The sequence below is a fragment of the Canis lupus genome, chromosome 7, assembly GCF_048164855.1.
Source record: "Canis lupus baileyi chromosome 7, mCanLup2.hap1, whole genome shotgun sequence".
Lineage (NCBI taxonomy): Eukaryota > Metazoa > Chordata > Mammalia > Carnivora > Canidae > Canis > Canis lupus.
Genome location: NC_132844.1, coordinates 51,419,251 through 51,440,728, shown reverse-complemented (window position 1 = coordinate 51,440,728; position 21,478 = coordinate 51,419,251). Strand labels below are relative to the sequence as shown.

Below are 21,478 nucleotides of genomic sequence, written 5' to 3'. Positions count from 1 at the left end.
ACAGAAAAGCAAATTTGGATTCACTTAAAGAAATAACACAAATAGAGTGTTCAGGGGCGATAAAAAGTGGAAAGAATTTGCAGTAGTCTTTGTTCTCAGATAAATGACAGGTTGCCCACCTCTATTGCTATAGCTGTGACCCTACTGTACTATTTATACTAGTGTTATCTCCAGAAGATGGGGCTTGATGAATCTTGCACACTTGCAGAGTGTTCGGTCAGGGCAATACTGAAAGTACTAGGATGATCAATGCTGTCAAGACTAAAAGATCAAGAGATGATCTTTGGTCAGATTAGATAAAGAAAGGACATTCAGAGACACAGAGATATGGAAGCAATTTTCTGCTCTCGTAGGTGAGGATGTACAACAGATTGCAACAAGTATTTGGGTGAATCCCTCCATCTAGGCTTGGAGGGAATTCATGCCCCTTGGGCAGATGGGTGGGAGAAATTTCATTAGTCCTAGGTGTGCTTCCAGGGCCGCATATCCAGAGCCTTTTAGTTTTAAGGCAAGATTGGGATCCGTATTCCCAGTCCCTTTGTGAATGACCTCAGAGAATGAGGCAGAGGAGAGGAAGATGCCACTTTTAATCTACCCTGGAGGAGTTCCTCAAGCCTCATTAGTATCCCAACTGTTTGATCTAATTGAATGGTGCAAATACACTATTCCTTTTTAATCTAAACTTGATTGTTGGATTGATGGATTGATTGATCAGTAGGCACTGGGGACTTAAACATGAAAATCATGTGATCAAAACCCTTGAGGAGCTCAGAGTTTAAATGAGGAATATAAATATTTATGATATTGTGTGATAAGGACAACAATAAAGCAAATAAAGATGTAAGGAATCTTCTGGCTTTGCATTGGATAAAATGTCCCTGGGAGGTCCTTGACCTGCAAGCTTGTATGGGCCCAGCTCCAGCTCTAGCTAAATGAGTCTAAAGATAACATATTATCTCATATCTGGAGCCATGCCCATCATCTGAAACTTCCCAGTGGCTACCAAGTTATTGGTCTGGTCCTTACAGGCCCATTAATTATTATCCATCCCACATTGCTACTTCTGGAACAGACAGCAGACAGGTAGCATCAGGAACAATATTTCATGGGTGTGTCCCAATAGATCTTTGAAATAGGCCTATTTCCACTCTGGCTTTTGCTGGGGAACCAGCACCTTTGCTTCCCGATTTCTATCACACACCTTCCACCTTCCGGTAGCCCTGTCTCTCCAGGCCAGCTGGTAGAAGAGCCAAAGGGCAAGAAGCCAGTCATGGAGGGACTTGAAGCTTAAAGAATGAGGAGCAAACACTTAGCACATCATTATCATGGAATATTTATCAAGACACGAAAATAGATGGCCCTGGTGAAGTTATACTGGATTAATAGACTGCCTCCTACTCTTAGCAGTTCCTTCCATGCTAGTATTTTCTTGCTCACACAAAAGTATAAAAGACATTCTGTTAGGAAGATGAAAAAAATATTTGTTTTCAACAAAGCTTATGAGGGTTCAAGGATCACCTATCTATTGGCCAAACTGTGTTTCAGTGGAGTAGAAATAAAATCAGAGAAATTAAATACAGGTAGTCTCATTCTACTTATAGGCAAATTTTCCAAGCTTTTCTTTTCCACCTGAAAACAGGAATTGAGAAATAGTGAAAAGACACTAAGTAGACTAGAGTTTCAGCATCTTAAAGATGCTGAAGTAAATGCAGCATCTTAGAAGTAAATGCTTGATTCCAGAAGCTCTCTGAATACCGTGTAGCCCTGAAGAAACTACAATTGCTGGCTCAGACCTTTAAAAGATAACATATATTGGATGCTTTTCATAATGAGGCACACTTCTAAGTGACACACACACACACACAATTTATATACATATTATATACACTAATATGCTATATATACACTTATTTATTCTTTTAGGGCATAGAGGCTTAGCAGAACTTTCAGGTTCTGGTATGTTCTAAGACAAGTTAACCCAGAAACTGTCATGAAAAAACAGATTCAGCAAAAAGGGACCAGCCAATATGTTACGTAGAAGTCCCCGTGGCTTAGTGGCAGGGATTGGACATTGTGCCCTTAGGGGAAAAACGATGAGGTCAGAACAGACTGGGAGAGATCAGGTCTGGCACTTCTGCAGCAGGCCTGGATTCAAAGATGATCTGATGGGAAGCCAGGCAGACAGTTCGACAGAAGCATTCATCCATAGGGGCTGGCCAGAGAGGAAGAGTTTGGATTGAGAATGTGGGTGCACCAGATCAAAGCAGGAAGCCCGAGGAAGGGGTGCAGGGCCCTGGAGAGAAGTCTCAGCCCCTGGGATAAAGTGGTAGTTGCTTTTCATACAGAACTGGTATGTGGTTTCTCTCAGGGAACCCTGAGAAGGCTGTGGGGTCTCCAGCACTATTTGGGCATACCCTCCTATGGTTTGGTGACCCAGGCAAATGAAGAGACAAAGTATAACAATAGCAGGGAGCAGTTGTGCCAGATTTCATCCCAATATTAAAAAGTAGTTACAAAAAGTTGAAGAGGATTTTTATACCCTACTGTGAGCCCTAGAAGGGCTATCCTGGACTGGGATTCAGTCTCCTTTTCAATCAGGTCTAGGATCCTGATTGTTAATAATACTGACTTTTGGCAAGAGGATGATTATGATTACTCAGGGTTTTGGTTGTTTAAATCCTACTTGGCTTGTACCAATAGGTATGAATGCCAAGCTTTTACCGCTGAGTCCATAGGCTTGTCAAAGGAATGGTAATGTGAAGAGATTTGCTGCAAGCTACTACTGTAACCCATGCATAATCCATTCTTGTTTGGTGTCTTGTGGTATTCTGTAGTTCCTAATCCCCTAAATCTGAATAAAGGGTTGGCAAACTTTTTCTGTTAAGGGCCAGATAGTAAATACTTTAGGCTTTGCTAGCAACATTCAGATCTGCCATTGTGGTGGGAATCTGTGATAGATAGTAAGACAAATTAGGTATAGCTGTGTTCCAATAAAACTTTATGCACAAAACAGGAAGTAATCAGATTTGGCATGTGGGCCGAACCCATGATAGAAATAAACAGACAAGCAAATAAATACATTTTATACTCTCATGAACAGCTGTTGTATTCTAATTGTCTTTTCCTAAAGGACAGGGAGAAGGAGGAACCATTTTGCCTGCATTGTAAGTCACTGTCACTGAATTGTAACTCGCTGTCATTTACCTTCTCTCTTACATTTGTAACTTTGGAAGCTAATGGCCTTATACCAAACTTCCTGCCTGCTTTTAAGATACAGAAGTGGCTGGCATATGTTATTTCAGGTTTTTAAATTTTTTTTTTATTTTAAAGAGGGGAATCCCACTTGCTATTTATACAAAGAATATCCTCTGGTAAGAGCTGAGTAGCGTCCCTTTAGCAGCCTCTACTCTTTCTTTCTCCTATTTCACTGGCAACAATGACCATCTAAATAGCCTTTGTAATTGTACCTTCTTTGGAGTGGCTCATCCAAGTAAAGGGTTAATAGGTTTAAAGAGGAGGCAAATGCGATTTCTCCTAAAATGCAGAAAAATGCCAAACACAGGAGTGAAAAACTACTAGAAGAGAGTTATCCTGACCCAAATAAAGTCCAAAGGTTAAATGCATTTGCCCTCCTTATCTCAGGAATGAAAATGCTCAGACGGCAGGGCACCACTTGATTAACACTAGATTCTCCTCAGCAATTTGCAAATTCGACCCTTGTTCTCAGTTGGGTTGTGTCTTCTCAAAGATCTAGTGAAAGGAACCTGTGAATGTCACCTTACTTGGAAATAAGGTCTTTGCAGATGTAATCAAGTGAAGTGGAAGTCATTAGGATAGATCCTAATCCAGTATGACTGGTGTTTTTGTAAGGAGAGGGAGATCTGGACACAGAGACACACACAGGGGGGAATGCCACATGAAGATGCACAGGGAGAAGATGGCCACGTGACAACAGAAGCAGAAATTGGACGGGGGGTAGCCGCAAACAGAAAAAAAAAAAAAAAATCAGGGAGGACTGGCAACTTTCAGAAGCTAGGAGAAGAGCATGGAATAGGCTCTCTCTCAGAGGCCTCCAGAAGGAACCAACCTTGCTGGCCCCTTCATTTTGGACTTCCAGCCTCCAGAACTGTGAAAGCATAAATTTCTATTGTTTTAAGCTGCCCAGATTGTGGTAATCTGTATGGCAGTCTAGAAAACTAATGAGCCAACCACGGGCTGACGTCAAATAACTCCAATAAAGTCTGCTGCCCGCTCCCCTCTGCTCATGTTTGTTACATGTCCTCCTTCTCACTATCTAGATACCTCAGCGATGGTGTAAGCTTATAATTCTCTCATCGTATGCAGAGGCCACATTCTGATTTTATTTTGATTTGTCTTTCAGATCACTCGGGACTTTCAAAGTCAAATGGAAGTGATCATTTTAATACTTTCCCTCTTTTCCTGATGTGAATTCAGAGCCAGGCCAAAGGCCGTTGGGCAAACTGTCAGCAACTGATAGTATGACTGAAAAACCTGATATGTCAGCTATTGTTCTACTGTATTAGCTTCTTTGGGTACTATGAACTCATGAAATATAACAAAGCACTGTATTGTCTAAACTCTTCTGAATATATGGCTGGTGATCACATAACTCCTTTTGTCTTAGTCCGTGCCTGTCAAAGAGGAATTCTCTGGTGTCTTTGTTTCCCTTTAGAGCTTTCCCCTCTAATTTGATCTGTACTTGATGACATGGTTATAAAGAACACCACGTACCTGGTAGAGCAGAATCGCACGTAAGCACGGCTAAAGTCATTCTGCGATGCAGGAAGGAAATTTCTCAAGCAGAGGAAGTCTAAGAGCTGACATTTCTTGAGTGATTCCCTTGTGTCAGACACTTCTCTAGATGCTTGACAGCAGACAAAGTTTTTATTCTCGCTAGGACCTCAAAGGGCAGGTGCCATTGCTCATCCCTTTACAGCGAAGGAACCAATTTATGGCAGTGATAAGTAATATTTAGCCAAGATCACAGGGCTGGTGAGGGCCGAGGCTGATTATGAACCCAGGTTGTCTGGTTGCAAAGTCTTTTCTTTAGCCATTACTCTGTTTCTTTTCTACCTGGGAAATACTCCCGTCCTGGATGTTTTCCTCACTGAAAATCAGTGTTTTTATGTCCTTTTCACCTAATGCGAACTTTGTACTTGCCCGAGGTTGCTGGATCATCCTTGCAGAAAGGGGACTGAGTGAGAGCCTCTGGAGTCCAGCTCTAGCTTGTTCACGATTGGATGATGTTACAGATGTCTCTTGATCTTTGAATGATCTTGGCCACATGGGCACCATTTTTAAGCAGTCACATTTTCTCCTGCCAACTGGAAATATCACAACGTTTCCAAATTAAATGTTTTGTTTTTGTATTATGTTATTATATGATAATATTAGTGAAAGTGATATTGATTGATTGCAAGTCTACTTACCCCCATATACAACTTACATTTGGGGTGAGATATCAGAGACCCAGGAAAGAGAGGGCCAGTGTCCAATGCCTCTCCTAGGGGAGCTTCTACAGTCCAGCAGCTCCTAATGTTGAAGTGGTCAAGAGGTGAAAGGATTAGGGAATGGATGGGTCAGAATTGCTTCTAGGATACAGGTTTAATCCCATTGCCCCCAACACCCCCTAACCTGTGAAGTTTTTTAAATTAAAACTCTTTTATCTTAAAATGACTTTCATAGATACTACAATCTACTTATATACATAATTAAAAATCAGTGTAATGCCCCAGCTGAATCATAAAGAAGAAACAAAAGGAAAGTAAGTAGAAATTAAATTAATATGATTACTGTTCAGGACCAACTATAGTAATGTCATAATGATGTAGTCAAATGCTTCCACCTGTATATGCAAATACAAGTATGCACACCACAAACGCGTAGTGTGACTCACATACCAAAAGTAGCCTTACCTCAGGAGATAAGATTTTCCCAGTGGTGAGTAATCTAAGTTATTAATAAAACAGCATATAATCTTCCCCTGGTTACAAAAAAAGAAAAAAAGTCATCAATAAAGCAACATACAATTTTCCTTCAAATTTAGTGGCATTGCTGAGATATCCAGCCTATATCAAAATCAAGCAAAAACACTTTAAATAAAAATACTTTATTTATTTATTCATGAGAGAGACACGGAGAGACAGGCAGAGACATAAGCAGAGGGAGAAGCAGGCGTCCTGAGGGGAGCCCGATGTGGGACTTAATCCCAGGACCCCGGGATCATCCTACCCCCCGAGCCAAAGGCAGATGCTCAACCACTGAACCACCCAGGTGCCCTGAAAAAATACTGTGTTAATGTGGAAAACACACTTGAGTCCTGAATTTGTCACGTACTTGAATTACTTTGACAGTTAAGTAGGATGTGGAACTATTTGGTTGTGGGGCCATCTCACACGTTCCACGGTATCTACCATCACTGAACTTCAATTGTTGGAACCAATGACCGCCCCTGTAAATGTTCACTCTTTTAGGGGTTGTATCACTCCCACTGGTGGCCACTAGGCTAGGGCTTCCTTATTCACAAATCTCTCCTCTCCTGTCTCTGTCTCCCCCTCTTCTCTTTCCCTCTGCCACCACTCTTGTTCATCTTACCTTCTTACATGGTCCTTACTTTCTCCCCTCCTTGCTCTGCTTTCCCCCATCTCCTCCTCCTTCTCCTCTTCATCAGGGGAAGAGATGGAGGCCCTCTTTCAATAGCAGAGTGGCAGGTTTCTTGTCTCTTATGGAAAGTATATCTCATGAGACCGCCTGCAGCCTTCTTTCCAGCCCTGAGCATCCTCATGTTGCATTTTTTTTTCTCTCTTCAAATTTTGATCTGTAATTTCAACCACATACATCAGAAAATATGATCTGAGAAACACTGTGACATCAGAGCCTTAACTCTTTAATATACTTTTAATGTAGACTCTTAAACACCAAATGATGGCCCGATGGCTAAAATATATATACATTATTGCCTTTAATGTTCATCTTATCCCAATTTTACAGATAAGGGATTGAGACACAGAAATTAAATGACAGGCCAAGCCTGCAGAGCTCATAAATGGCAGACGTGGGATGTTCTCTTATGCACTAGGCAAGGGATGCTATGGAATCAGTTCCTATCCCCAGAGAATTGGCTACCTGGTGCATATGAAAAACCTACAAAGGAACAGGTGAGAATCGGGCATTTAATATTTATTGGGTATTGCCATTGTGTCATTAATGCTTTACATGCATCATCTATTTTTTTTTTGAGAGGGTGCATGCACATGTGTGCACACACATGGGATGGGGGGCAGGGAAGGGCAGAGGGAAAGAGACAGATAATCTTAGCAGGCTCTACCCCCAGGGCAGAGCCCAACAGCTCCAGGTGGGGCTTGATCTCATAACCCTGAGACCATGACCCAAGCTGAAATCAAGAGTTGGATGCTTAACTGACTCTGCTACTCAGTCACCCCTTGTTAATCTTTTTAATAACCCTGTAATGGCCATGCTTTTATAGTTGTTTATTTTTTAGCATCACCACCAGTGTCCCACTGACAGATAAGGGACCAGAGGCAGAGAGGCTGCCAGTAAGTATCAGGGTTGGGTTAGAGATGCAGACAGATTGTCTCGGGAGCCTGGGTTCTCACCCACGAGTCTAAGCCCAGGGATTTCAAGAGAAGGAGATGTTCCAGCAGCTGGGATCAGGGAATGGCATTGCAGCTGAGCTTAGGGATGGGGGATTTCCACTGGTGGAGATGGGGAAGTGTATTCTGTGCCTGGAATGGTTGGAGCCTGGAGGACCGAGAGGAGTGGGACTCAGGTAGTGCTTTCTCTTCTTCAATTTTAAAGGCATATATAGTTTTTTAAAAAAATTCCAATTGAATATTGAAGAGAACGAACTTCACTGCTGAGCATCTATAATTAGAATAAAGATATCTGTATCTGTTCTGGGCGACTATTGAAATAATTTGTGAGAAGGCACAATAATTTGTGAGAGGGTCATTCCTGCCTGGAGCTCTGTACACTATGTGGACCAGGAAATGGTTTGAAGGCAAGAGCTGGAGCTCCTACTTCATATTCCCCCTTCTTCAAGTGTGGGGTAATGACACAGGCCCCACCTTATCCTGGAAAGATACTAGAAGGCCTGAGGAGGGAATAGAGGTGTCAAGACTTAGAGGAAAGGTGCTAAGAAACTCTAGGGCATCAAACATTTTTGTTACTCTGATTAATGTCTTTTTAAATACATAGTAGTAATTAATGTTGGCCACTGGCAACTCAGGATAGAATTGGCATGACCTTGATTAGTCTGTAGAGTGACTTGGTGTTTTCACATACACGATCTAATTCAATCTTTATAATCATCCTATGAAGTAAGCAGGATGGTTATGATCAATTGCCATTTTTATAAAAACTGACACCTGAACCATTTGTTTAGCAGATGCTGGGTCTAGGTATAAAATTCCAGTCTTCCAACTCTGAGTTTAGACTACTTTCCAAGAAGAGGCATTTTTGGGTCAACCCGTGCTAAATTTCTTGGCAAAATTCAAGACCAGGGCAGCCCGAGTGGCTCAGTGGTTTAGCGCCACCTTCAGTCCAGGGCCTGATCCTGGAGACCCGGGATCGAGTCCCATGTTGGGCTCCCTGCATGGAGCCTGCTTCTCCCTCTGCCTGTGTCTCTGCCTCTCTCATTCTCTCTCTGTGTTTCTCATGAATAAATAAATAAAATATTAAAAAAAATTCAAGAACAAGAAGAGCACAGACTTGGTAATGGTCTTTGAACATATGTGGAACTACATAATCCACAGTGGCACTGAATTCCTAAATATTTTTAAAAATTCAGCTCCAAGTTTGCCTCTTTTGCTTTGACTCCTCCGGATAGAATCTGCCACCCATGCAGCAATCCCATGAAGCTGTGTACCTACCCCTGTAATTACATATATTCAGTCATACAGCAACGATTTGTGTACATGTCTGCCTCCCTAGACTCCTCCCACCATCCTCCTATCCCCCAGAGGACAATGAGACAAGGGATGGCATCTTGGGTCTCTGGCACCTAGCAGGTTGCTATAGGTAGCAAATGCTTAAGAAGGATCTTTATTTTTTTCATAAAAGGAAAACTTATTTTGACTGCATAAAATTTGGAAACATTTAAACAGTGAGGAATATTAAAAATGAAATAAAATTAACAAGAAATAGAAAAATAAACAAATGGTTGCAAAATGTGGAATTCTCTAATCTATGAATTAATAATAATAAAAATGTTGCTAAGTTTAGTTGGGGATGATGCTGCCATTTGGGGTTGTGTGTATGTGCTGTTTTAAAAACCAATACAAAAATTTGGTGGTAATATTAACTTAGTTTTACTGATTTCTAACCAACTTGGAGAGTTTAGAAATGGCGTCTATTCTTCTGAAATGTCTCCATTTGGTCATGTCAAAGTTCAATGATGATTTAAGTAATAATGAACATTTTTCTTTGAGCAAAATACAAAATGTCATGTACATTCTACAGGGTCCACTGAAGTGGAAATGATGTATGCACAAGAATTATAGAACAACCATCTGTATTTGAAAAACACCACCTTAGGAATTATTATTCATTCTATCAGACCTCACTAACAGCAAATGTAGCATCGGTTAAATAATACTAGTTAAACTAAAAAGAAATATATCAAAATGACTTTTAAAGAGAGAGAACACAGGCAAATCATCAGTGGCTGTGGATACATAGGGGTCAGGTGCTTTGAAAGTTGTATCAAACCTGCATATGACCCCAGATCCCAGAATCTTCACAGCTTAACCCTACTCTTCTCCTGGGGACCTCACCATCCAAGGGATGCCCTGATTTTCTCCAGCCTGTGCCCAGGGCTGGTCATTGAACAGCAGGGGCTTTAGTTTTCTACTGTTGTTGGACAAATCACCCCAACTTAGAGCCTTAAAGCAAAAACACATCTATTGCCTTTGAGTTCTGCATGTTGGAAGTGTGGGTTAACTCGGCTGGTTTCTCTGCTCCAGATTTCATAAGGCTTGTCATCGAGGTATTGACAGGAGGGGCTCTTATGGAGAGGCTCATTCCACTCTCATTCAGGTTGTTGTTGGTAAAATCCAGTGCCTTGTAGCTGTAGGACTGCGAGCCCCATCTCCTTGCTACCTGCCTGCTGGGGGCTGGCTATAGCTTCTAGAGGCCTTTCTTCAATCTTTGCCCATGAACACCTACACCTCAGAGGCAGCAATAGTGCAGCCAATCCTCACACTGGAAAGCTCCCTGACTTCGCTGGAAAGATTTCTTGCTTTAAGGGCTCTGGTGATTAGATTAATCCAGGCTCATCTCCTCACCTCAAGATCTGTAACCTTAATTACATCTGTAAAGTCCCTTTTGACATGTAATGTAACACACGCACAGGATCCAGACGTTACGATGTGGACATTAATCAGCCTGCTATAAGACCACTTGGAAAACTAGAATTTAAACCTTTCTTCAGCTGACTATTGCATGTTTTGCCATTTCCTGTTCCTGGTTGGTTGCGTTTTTCCTCAGTTGGCAAGGCTACCAAACAACTTTTTTGAGCTTTTTTTTTCCCCCATAGGAGATAATCAAACCAGTATTCAAAGAAGGAAGCTGCATGTTGCAATTCTCTCCCCAGGTCCCCAGCCATCTTCTGTTGGGAATTGTGCTTCTAGTTTACACTGCTGATGCTTTCCTACATTTTAAGAAGTTTTTTTCTTTATCTCTAAGGTAAATTACCTCCTTGATCAATTTTCTGCAAAGTTTTATTACATGTTCTTTTTTTTTTTAAAGACTTATTCATTTTAGAAATATTGAGAGAGAGGGAGAGAGAGAGAGAATGCATGCATGCGAATGTGGGAGGGACAGAGGGAGAAGGAGAGAGAAACCTAAGCAGACTCTGTGCTAAGCATGGAGCCAGATGCAAGGGTCGATCCCAGGACCCTGAGATCATGACTGAGATGAAATCAAGAGACTTTAAGACATTTTCTGATGCGAGTTTTTAGGCATTTGAGGGATTTTGATTCATCTGCAAAGTAGCCACATGTCTGTCCTTGAAGGTGAGCTTTTATTACTCCGTGACATGAAATAAAAGTTTAAGTGTCTCACTTTTCTATTATTTGTCAGGAAGGTCTCCTGCAGCCTAGAGTGAAGAGATGAACTCGTTCAGATTTTTGTCAAGTGCTGCCCATCATGGCCCTTGTAACGTCAGAGGACTTACCTCCACTGGCAGGGAGGTAAGCAGTCCAGTCTCCTCACTGCCTTTACCATATTATTCCACCCTGGGCAGAAAATCTTTGGCCTAGCTCTCCTCCTCCTCTTTAAAGTACATGGGCTCTTTATTACAAAAAGCAAATACCAGAATCACCAGGAGACCCAGAGAGAACTGGGCATTGTTTTTAGCTTCCCGCCAACCCTGGCAGGGCACAGCACAGCCAGTCAGGACTGCTGGAAAGTCATTGTTGTGGCAGTCAGCAGGCCCTCCATCACTCCCCAGGGTACCGCAGGGCCACCTCTGGTCACCAGTATCCTGTGAGCCACAACCACTGGCACAGAACCCTGCGGAATGTTCCACCTCCAGCCCAAACAACTGCCTAAATCCAGGACACACCATTGGTGGGACTGGGAGAGGGGGAGGCCAGCTTTTGTAAAAACGGTGCTGTCCAACTTTGCTCTGCCCCGGGAAAGAAAAAGTGCGCAAAGAAATTGTTTGTACGGTGCACTGGGGTGCAGCAGAGGGTAGGGTGCAGAATGGAAAAGGCTGATGCAGCCAGAGAAGACCAGCCTGTGAGCACTGGCCTCTCGAGGCTCTACCTGCAAACTTACAGCAAAATTTGGGCAGCAAACCTAGGAGGCATCAAAGCAGTGCTGCTCCAGAACCCAGTCTCTGCCTGTCAGGGCTTAATGGAGGTGCACGGCCACGGCAGAGGACTCACATCCCCCATCCCTGGGTAAGGTTCACTCTTCTGATTTAAAGTTTCCTTCTGCAGCCCAGAACTCTGGTCTGCCCACAGATATCACAGGACCTCCCTCTCTCTATTGCATTTGGTCCAGGCAGGCAGGGGCAGAGGGCTTGACCAAAGGTACTGACTTACTGAGCTGGATTTCAAATGGAGAAATTCAGGAGAAATCAAGGGGGAACTGACAATGTCTTAATAGTTCATGGCTTTTTGATGGAGCCAGTTTATCCCCATTTCATCCAAGCATTCCATGGGGAGACTCTTCCACTGGCCCTGCTACTTTCAGGGCCTGGCTCTCAAGGTTGCCTAAGGTTGGTTTCCAGTCGACCACATCACCTTCAGAAGTGTGCCTCCATGTTTCGTCTCTGAGGAATAACAGGCAGATCCCCCTTTCCGCTGAATTTGCCACTTTCTATCTTTTTAATACAACATCTCACTCTCCTATTATCTCTGGTCAACTCGGGCCCAGAGCCTTACTGTCTATCACCCAGGACTCTGCTTTGTCCTCAGCATCTCTCACCTTGAAAGAACTGAGAGAACTACTGATTGAAGCCAGTCTGGGGGTTCTGAAGGGTACCAGGGTTTGGGCTGCAAGTGCTCTGCTCCCCAGAGTCCCTCCACCTATGTCTTATTCCTGAATCGGAAGAAGGTTTCTGGGTGTCAATGGATAAGCTCCAAACTCTGTAGGTTCCTCCATGGGGCCAGGAACATGGCTGCCCTCAGGAAATACTTAAAGAGATGAACATTACCCATGAACTCATTTAGCTTTCATGTGAAGTAGGTGATGGAATGAGAACAGCTATAAATCTCAGACTGTAAACATGTAGAGACATGGTAAGATATAAATATAGATATGTCTACATCTCAGTCCTTATCCCTTTATCTCCCTATCTCTACCTCTTAGTTGGCATGAGATGAGGCTGCTGTAACAAAATACCAAAGACCAAGTAGCCTAATTTCTCACAGTTCTAGAGGTTGAAAAGTCTGAAATAAGGACACCTGTGTGGTTGGATTCTGGGTGAAGGCCCTCTTCCTGGTTTACAGATGACCATATTCTCAGCTGTCTACCAACACTCTAGGCTTACTGAATACCTTTAATGTGTGTTGTAGACCTGTACGGGCCCTGAATTGAGAAAAGGCTGCAAGAGTTGTCTAGGCCTGTCCTTCAGAAAAGGCAAGATAAATAGAGGAGCTAAGGTCTTACAAGCCAGGAAAGGAAAAGAAGAGAACCCTACTGTGGGCAATCCACAGGTTGAGGGAAGGCAGTTTGCCTGGTAAGCAGTTTGCTCCATGGGCAACCAGGGAGGAAGATGAGGGCAGTGGTTTCCAAAATGTAATCTTTCAATGTGCAGAGATGATACTATATGAAATCCTTTCTTCTCCCTCTTAGGCTTACGCGAAGTCTTTTTCTCCAGCTCCCCTGCAGCTAGATTATGGTCATATGTCTAGTTCTTGCCAAAATGATGTAGGCAGAATTGGCATAGGTTGCTTCATACCTGGCTCAACAAAAATGGGATCCTGTTTCCCCCTCTAATTGGTGGTAGTGATGTCTCCAAGATGGAAAAAGAATTTCTCAATGCAGAGCCTATGGTGATAACCTAAGTGTTATCAAAACCAAAACCAAACCAAAACCAGCCAGATACAAAGGCATGAGTCCTCGGTTCACATCACTGGACACTTCCCTCCTGTGGGTACATTTTGCAACAGTGGGGGTGGGCCTGGGGTAGAGAGAAATGCTTGTTGCAAAATCATGGTCTTGTTGCTTCCATTTTGACATATCACCACATCTGGGTGAGATAAACAGTAATTTTAAAAGGTGTTTTTTGAAGATTGCAATCACTTCTACAGCTATGACAAAATATTGAGGCAAATCTGAAAGGTCATTTCTCCAAGATGAGACAGCCTGCCTTTAAAAGGTGCTTCTCTAAAAGGGATAAGAAAAGAAGCCATATAGGATTTTTAGGCTAACTAGAGGCTACTGTGTTTGTCCAAAGGTTGGGGAAAAGTGCCTCTCTTCCTCACCACTCTAAGGAGCATATCTGGTCTAAAACTGGGTGGAAGATTGGTGTTGGCATAGGGAATAATTCATCTCACACCTGTGTTCATAGCCCAACTTGTGAATGTGGCTGGAAAGGAAAACAGAGGGGCTAAGTAAAATGTTTCTAGAAGGTATAGGTTGGATTCCCTCTCTCCTTCAAGGCCTGACCCCTTTCCTGAAGTTGACTTCCTAGTGCACTTCCATACCACCACCATGAGGGGAAAGCCTAGAGGTGGGTTTGAATACCTTTTTGTCTCTAGTCTTCCTATCAAATCTGCTGAACACAAAATGGTTATTCCTTTGATACATCCTAGAATGCCTTAGATGTCATTAATATCATTAAGTAATTTCATGTGTGCTATGAATCGGAGACAGACTGGTATGTGAACATGGGAGAGGGTGGAGACCCGTGGGGAAGCTTGGGGTTCCAATGTGCAAGTTCAAAGACTACTCAAGGATAAGTTTAGGGCACCTGCTGGTATGCTCAAAACTGGGAGGGTGGCACCAGCTTGTTTCTGTTTCCAGGACATTCTAGTCTCTTTTCATGGTTACAAAGCTTGGAGAAGTTTAAGAAAAAGTAATTGCTATCATTTAGAATTTTCTAGAAATGACCACCTCACCTGAGTGTTATTCTCTAAGTACTAAGTCACATCAAAGATTGAGCATCTTATGTTGGTTACATTTCATTTGCTCATTTGGAAGGCGAAGTGGAAGAGTAAGGGTTTGCCGGTACAGCAAAACAATTTCATTTCCTAAAATGTAGTTTCATTGCAAATGATGACGACCCCGAGTTCATGCCAGGTTGGCTGTGGTCAGGGTGGGAATGAGGCTAGAAACCACCACACGAAATCTATGATTTCCAAGTGGTCAGGGCTGAGACAGATCAAATGCAGGCTTTGTCTGAGCTACAAAGCAGGTCACTACTAATGTTTTATACATTTTCTTTTACTAGTCTTCAAGCTATTTGAACAGCTCTTCAATTATGTCATTTCTTTTTCTTGTTGTGTTTTGTTGAGGTGAATCATCATGGAAACTAACTAGAGGGAAAAACCACCCCAATCATCACACAAAGGACACTTCAAAACTACTCACATTTGATAATTGACTAAACTCTTACTGAACACAGCTTTATTGATAGTGATGAGGATACAGACACCACATACATTTTAGTTTGTTGTTCCTTATATAGTACCAGAATGTTTTAAGCAAAGAATTTGTTTTGGCAGAATTTGCTGAATAAATACAAAGTTTTTTTTTTTTTTTTTTTAAAGGAGTGTCCAAGACAAGTATTATATCTCAAATTCTCTGAGAGGGAAATTTCAATGGGCTTTACCCTCTGAATGTGCTGGAGGGTAAATCTTTAATGCTTTAGATTCTTCAGTTCTCAGAATTACCATGGAGGAGTGTTTAAGAAATGATGCTATAGTTTTTACTGGTATGAAAAGACATACTGAAAAATAATTCCTTGTAATGCTGCCTTGTGCTAGAGAACATATTCATCAGTGGCTGGGGTGAGGACATAGCTCCTTCAGAGAACATTCTTCAGAAAAGAATTCAAGAAGAGTTCTTCAAAGAAGATTACATTAACTTGTTTCTTTGTAACTCGGAAAAAATTAAATGAAGTGATTCTAATTTCTTTTATATAGTATCTTGGATAAATTCTGAAGATATTTGGCCAAGATAACCAGCAAAAAAAATCGACCTTTTAACGCTTACATACTTCCAGGGAAGCCTCTAGTTATATGCATGTTTGTAAAATACACTTACTATAACTGCTGCTCTGCCTTAAATCATAGATCCATTCAGTACATTCTCACTTACTTCTTACCCTAGTTATAGCTCTTCGCTCGTAGCACCCCACTACCATCGAATCATGGATTAGAATTATACTAATCTGTACCGTCACTGACCTTCTATCCATAACTGATAGCAGCAGCAGAGGAAGTAAACATAAAACTCATCCAATGCCACTGAAAGCAGCTGGTGCATCAGGGATGACAGTGGGACACCAAGAGTCTAAGTAAAAACAGACAGACTACGTTCAAGTCTTGCTTCCTCTGAGACTCACACAGCAGGTCTCTGGCCCATTCAGAAAAGGAGAGCTTACAATTTCATCTCCTGGGTAACTTGCTACTGCTCTGATTGACTGAACTGATGCGTTTATTTAATCGCAGGACTTTGCAATTACAAGAACAATAGGCATCACAAAAATAATACATCCTTTTCTTTCAGAAAAGTAAAAGGAGGTATAGTGTTGGAACCTAAGACTGGGGGTGTAATTGAATGTAAGCTTAAAACATGTTTAATAAAATGAAGTCATTTTCCAGTTGGGAAACATGGACAAACCGTCACGTTTTCTAGGAGCAACTGCTCCAATAGTGGGGTTAAAGGGTAGACTTCACTTACACATGAAAAGGGACCCAGGTTACTTTGATTCTATATACCTTCGTGTCTTTCAGTTGTTCCAGGACATGACACTTTGACCCACTGGTATGTTCCATGCTCCCTACCAATTTGCTATATGCCAGAAATTCCAGTACTCTAAGTTCATAATGGTCTTTATTTATTAACCTGATTGTTGAAACGGAAGACAAAACAGCAATGCACCCAGGAACCTGGTCAGCCCAGGCGAGTGTGTTTTCTGAGTCTTCAGATAAACAATGTAGAAAATACATTACGTGGTAATTTCAAATGATTTATCCAGCTCTAACATGTCTTCAGTCTCATGTCCAGAAAGCCACTGCCAAGTCCGTGTACAACCTCTCACCAAGCTCTGAAGGCTGAATAATCCTCTGCTTTTAATCTCTCCTCATTCTTCCAAGAAAAAATGTTACAGTTGATGGATTCTTATTTCATTCCAAGGCTTAGGTCCTCCACTTGACAAAACTTCTAGGATCTCAGTGGGAGACACATCTACTAGTGTACATCAGGAATTATGCCTATTTGCCCACTTATGACCTGTGATTCATAATAAATCACCTTTATTTCTCTCAAAATTTTTAATGCACTACAGGCTTCTCAATTGTACAAGAATATATATATATACATTGATGCCCAATTAAAAGATGTTAGAGTCACCCTCACATAGGTTTTGTAAGTTGTGGCTGAGCTAACTTATTAAAAATGACAAGTTTATTTTACCAATGATGCCATAAAGGACAAAGGTTATCTATAGTTTGTACACTGATAACTTAAGGCGCTCAATGATTTAACTTGCTCCATTTAACTTTCTCCATAAGCTGGTTTCTTACACAGTTTCATTTTCCAGCCTGGACGGAGAAGGAGTCAGGGGAGCAGGTGCCTTTAGATCTGCTTCATACTCGGAGAAGCTCCTAATGTTCTGTGTGGGGTGAGGAAATAGCCCAGTGTTTTCATATGACTAATGCCTTGTTCTTGGCTTACAGTGTTGTAGGCTTTACCAAGTGTTAGCATTAAATATGCAGTTATTGAACTTTTCATAAGAGGCAATGATGTAAAATTGTTCCACAAAGTGTACTATATGAACCACTTTTCACAGTTCAAATAAAATATTTTAAATATAAATATTGAAACTCTAGCAATAACCTCTCTACGCAAGATAAGAGAGAGGGGATTAATGAAAACCCAGTTAAATTTCCATATATTCATGAGTAACCATTTAAATAGTTTTATTTTCCAAAACCCAATTGCACATAACCCATAACTTATAGGCCACGTCTCCAAAACAAATAAACCACCAAAGAAAAAAGTGATAAATTATAAGAAAGGAAAATATGCGATATTTACTACAATCATTCCCTTGCTCCAAAACTTGGCAAATATATAAGAAAAGTGACCTCAAGTGGATATACTTTAATTTGCAAAGCTAATTGGAGCAGATGAAGTTAAAACACATAGAACAGAATGGGCATACATTATTTTCATATTTGCATGTGAAATGAATGTATTGGCGTAAATTAAGAAATCAGAAGGACAGCGATGAAGTGGGAAACAGTGACATTTACCAACAGTAGAAGCCATTCATCCTGTTACTACCAGACCCAAGAATTCCAAATGTTCCTTTCATTCTCATGCATTAAAAAAAGTGGGGGAAATCAAATTATTGTTATCAGTTGTATAAACTTCGGGCTGTATAAGCTTTACATCGGTGGTCCTTTTGGCCATAGTTTTATTTGGTGTTCTTCTGTGGGGGCTTACATTAGGATCAAGGTTGCATCTTTGGTATGTAGTTTTTAGGGTCAGAGTAAGGCTCCCGTGATACTTGCTGTTTGTTTAACAGGGGACAAAGGTTAAATTCCAAATACTTCTAGGAGAAACAACAAAATGACCTAAATTTACACCATACACTCAATGACTAGTAGTTAGTTTCTTCTCTGTGAGCAGCATCTTTTTTTGATAGCAAATACCCTGGGGACTGGGGCACAGAGGAAGAAAAGAATAAGGGATAAATCAAAGGGAGCAGTGTGACAGTCCCAGGGCGGGGGATCCCCGTTACCTTCCAGTCAAACTTTGTTTTAAGCTTTATGACTTTATCATGGGTCATGGGATGCCTTTCAGTGTTCTCCACTCGGTCACGTCTAGGAAAAGAAACTGCACTTAAATATAGAAGTAAGTCTTTGTGGCTAGAGATGGGCTGCTACCTTAAAAGCTAAGAGCGGGCAGCCCGGGTGGCGCAGCGGTTTAGCGCCGCCTTCAGCCCAGGGCGTGACCCTGGAGACCCGGGTTCGAGTCCCGCGTCGGGCTCCCTGCATGGAGCCTGCTTCTCCCCCTGCCTGTGTCTCTGTGTCTCTCCTGAACAAATAAAGGCTATGGGTGGACTTTTTGACGTGCTAAAGAAAAAAGGAGAGGGAGGAAGAGAAACTCTGGTACATGAAGCTGCTTCCATAAGCTTCACGTGTGCTACAGTGTAGATGAAAACTGTCAGATGTGGGTGTGACCGCTGTGCATGAGGGGAACGGCCGGTGGAACGAGGGCCCACAACGAATTCTGCCTGCCACCCAGTGGCCGCTCAAATAAAGGGTCTTTCCTTTGTTGCCAGGGCTCTGCAGCCGGCTTCAAAAAAATCAAAAAAAAAAAAAAAGAAAAAAAAAGAAAAATAAAAAACGCAAAACCGCCGGACACGGCCGAGGCAGGTCACGCCCGGCCGCCCGGCCTCAGATGCTGACGGGCACCGAGGACACCGAGCTGGCCCGGGACTCGCGGGGGGCGCCGCTGGGCATGCACAGGGCGCAGCAGGACACGCCCACGGTGGCCTCGGGCAGCTCGTCGTCCTCCGTCCACTCGTTGAGCTCGGGGCTGAAGCTCTGGATGCACTTCTTGTACTTCTTCTCGCCCTCGTTCCAGCCTCCCAGCAGGTAGGCGCGGCCGTGCAGCGCCGCGGCGCCCGCCGTGCTCACGCCCACGGGCAGCGGCGCGGCCGAGCTCCACTGGCCCGTGGCGGGGCTGTAGCGCTCCACCGCCAGCACGTCCACGCGCTCCCCGCGCGGCCCCAGCTGGCTGCCGCCCATCACGTACACGCGGTCGCCCAGCGCCACGGCGCAGTGCCAGCCCCGCGGCGTGCTCAGGCCCGCCAGCTCCTGCCACGCGTCGCCGGCCGGGTCGTAGGCGCTCACGGAGCGCGAGTACGCGCTGCCCACGTACCCGCCGGTCACCAGCAGCCGGCCGCCCGCCACCGCGCTCGCGTGGCAGCAGCGCGCCGCGTCCAGGGCCGCCTTGGGCCGCCACTGGTTGCTGGAGGGCACGTAGCACTCGAGCGAGGCCAGGCTGCCTTCGGCGTTGCGGCCGCCCGCGGCGTACAGGAGCCCGTCGCACACGCTCAGGCTGAAGTGCGTGCGCTTCTGGTTCATGTTGGCCAGGTGTATCCAGGTGTTGAAGCGGGGGTCGAATCTGCAAACGGCAGAGCAAGCGTGACAGCCTTGTCGGCGGCAGCCAGGGAACCCTCGGGACCCCGCACACCGCACACCGGGGCGCGGCCCCGCACCCTCACCTGGAGGCTGCTCTTTCCCTCGGCCGGGGCGGGGGGGGGGGGGGAGGGGAGGGGTGGCACCTGGATACCTGGATACCTGGATAGGCGCAAAGCGGGCATGGGCGACTCCCCCTCCTCCTAACTATGAAGCCTTTATGGGGCCGCTCGGACAGGTCCCCGCAGAGACCGACCTTTGCAGTCCCTCTTTTTTCCATGCTCCGTACTCTCTCCATCATCGGGGAGGATTTCTGAGATGCGCTTGTCGGGGAGGCGGTGGCAGCTGGGTACCTTTTTTTTTTTTAAAGACTGCATGTACTTTTTATTATTATTTTTTTATTTTATTTATTCATTCATGAGAGACATGGAGGGAGAGAACGAGGAAGAGACACAGGCAGAGGGAGAAGCAGGCTCCACGCAGGGAGCCCGACGCGGGACTCGATCCCTGGTCTCCAGGATCACGCCCTGGGCTGAAGGCGGGCGCTAAACCGCTGAGCCACCCGGGCTGCCCTGCAGCGGGGTATCTGTGGCAATCACACTTAAGTCAGTTCCACATATCTTCAGACACCAGCCATCCCCTGGCTCACTCTTAGCGCTTCATTAAGATAGGGCTTGGCTAATTGGATTTCTCCAATTGGTGCAGACACTTCCTCATTCAGACACTTGGCCTGGCCACTGGGACAGGAAAGCTAAGTCACTCCACCAAGTCTCCTATCATCCGCTTAGAATGAGATCAGTGGAACTCATGTCCAAAAGCATCAACAGAGGCTTAACTGTTGATATTTCTCTATTTTCTAGCACTTATTAGTAGATAAGATTTTGTAGTTGAGAGATATATTTTTCAGTGTCCTACATAACAGTTATTGTACCATAAGCACTGAAAACAATACTGCAAAAATTTACTTGAATACTTAACAGAGTTATCAGCAGGAGGAAAATAAGCAGTCATAGAAAACCTATCTCAGGGGGCACCTGGGTGGATCTGTGGTTGAGCATCCTCCTTTTGGCTGGGGTCCTTATCCCCGGGGGTCCTGGGATCACATCCCCACAAACGGCTCTCTGCACGGAGCCTGCTTCTCCCTCTGCCTATGTCTCTGCCTCTCTCTGTCTCTCTCATGCACAAGTAAATAAAATCTTAAAAAAAAAAAAACCTGTTTCAACTGTTTACCTAGTTCCAAAGTATTGTAAATACAGACCTCCCTGCATTAGTTTGATGTTCCTTCATTTTTGTCCCATTTAACCACCGAATCGAAACTTAACCATACTTATAAATTAAAGGGCAAAAATCACTTAATTGTTTGGATTCATTTAAATGACACATAGACATATAATGAAATAATAAAGAATATTTTTCATGATATACTTTATAAATTTTCAGATTTTGCTCATTAGTTATGTTTGACTTTGTGCTCCTACCCTGATATAATAAGCATGACTTTCTGACATTTCATATATATGAAAGTGTTTTTATTATAAATATACACAAATGACATGGCATTTGAATTCCATTTTCTGAAGGCTATATTATACCTTTGCTGTTTCTGC

The 21,478-nt window shown here is 43.3% G+C and overlaps 1 protein-coding gene and 1 long non-coding RNA gene across 15 annotated transcripts in view; one reads left to right on the top strand and one right to left on the bottom strand.

Moving 5' to 3' along the window:
* The window catches only part of LOC140636852 (uncharacterized), a 35,080-nt gene extending 23,870 nt beyond the window's left edge, over positions 1-11,210 (top strand). Inside the window, exons 4-6 of the long non-coding RNA XR_012034084.1 lie at positions 7,012-7,178; positions 10,634-10,725; positions 11,122-11,210. This is a non-coding gene — a long non-coding RNA (uncharacterized lncRNA). The remainder of the gene's footprint in view (positions 1-7,011; positions 7,179-10,633; positions 10,726-11,121) is intronic.
* A 3,875-nt stretch (positions 11,211-15,085) lies between these two features.
* KLHL31 (kelch like family member 31) overlaps positions 15,086-21,478 on the bottom strand; it is a 142,998-nt gene continuing 136,605 nt past the window's right edge. For all 14 annotated transcript variants that reach the window (XM_072832617.1, XM_072832616.1, XM_072832618.1 and 11 more), the window contains one exon: positions 15,086-19,857. In XM_072832617.1, coding sequence (XP_072688718.1) covers positions 19,125-19,857 — 733 coding nt within the window. In that variant the 3' untranslated portion in view covers positions 15,086-19,124. The remainder of the gene's footprint in view (positions 19,858-21,478) is intronic.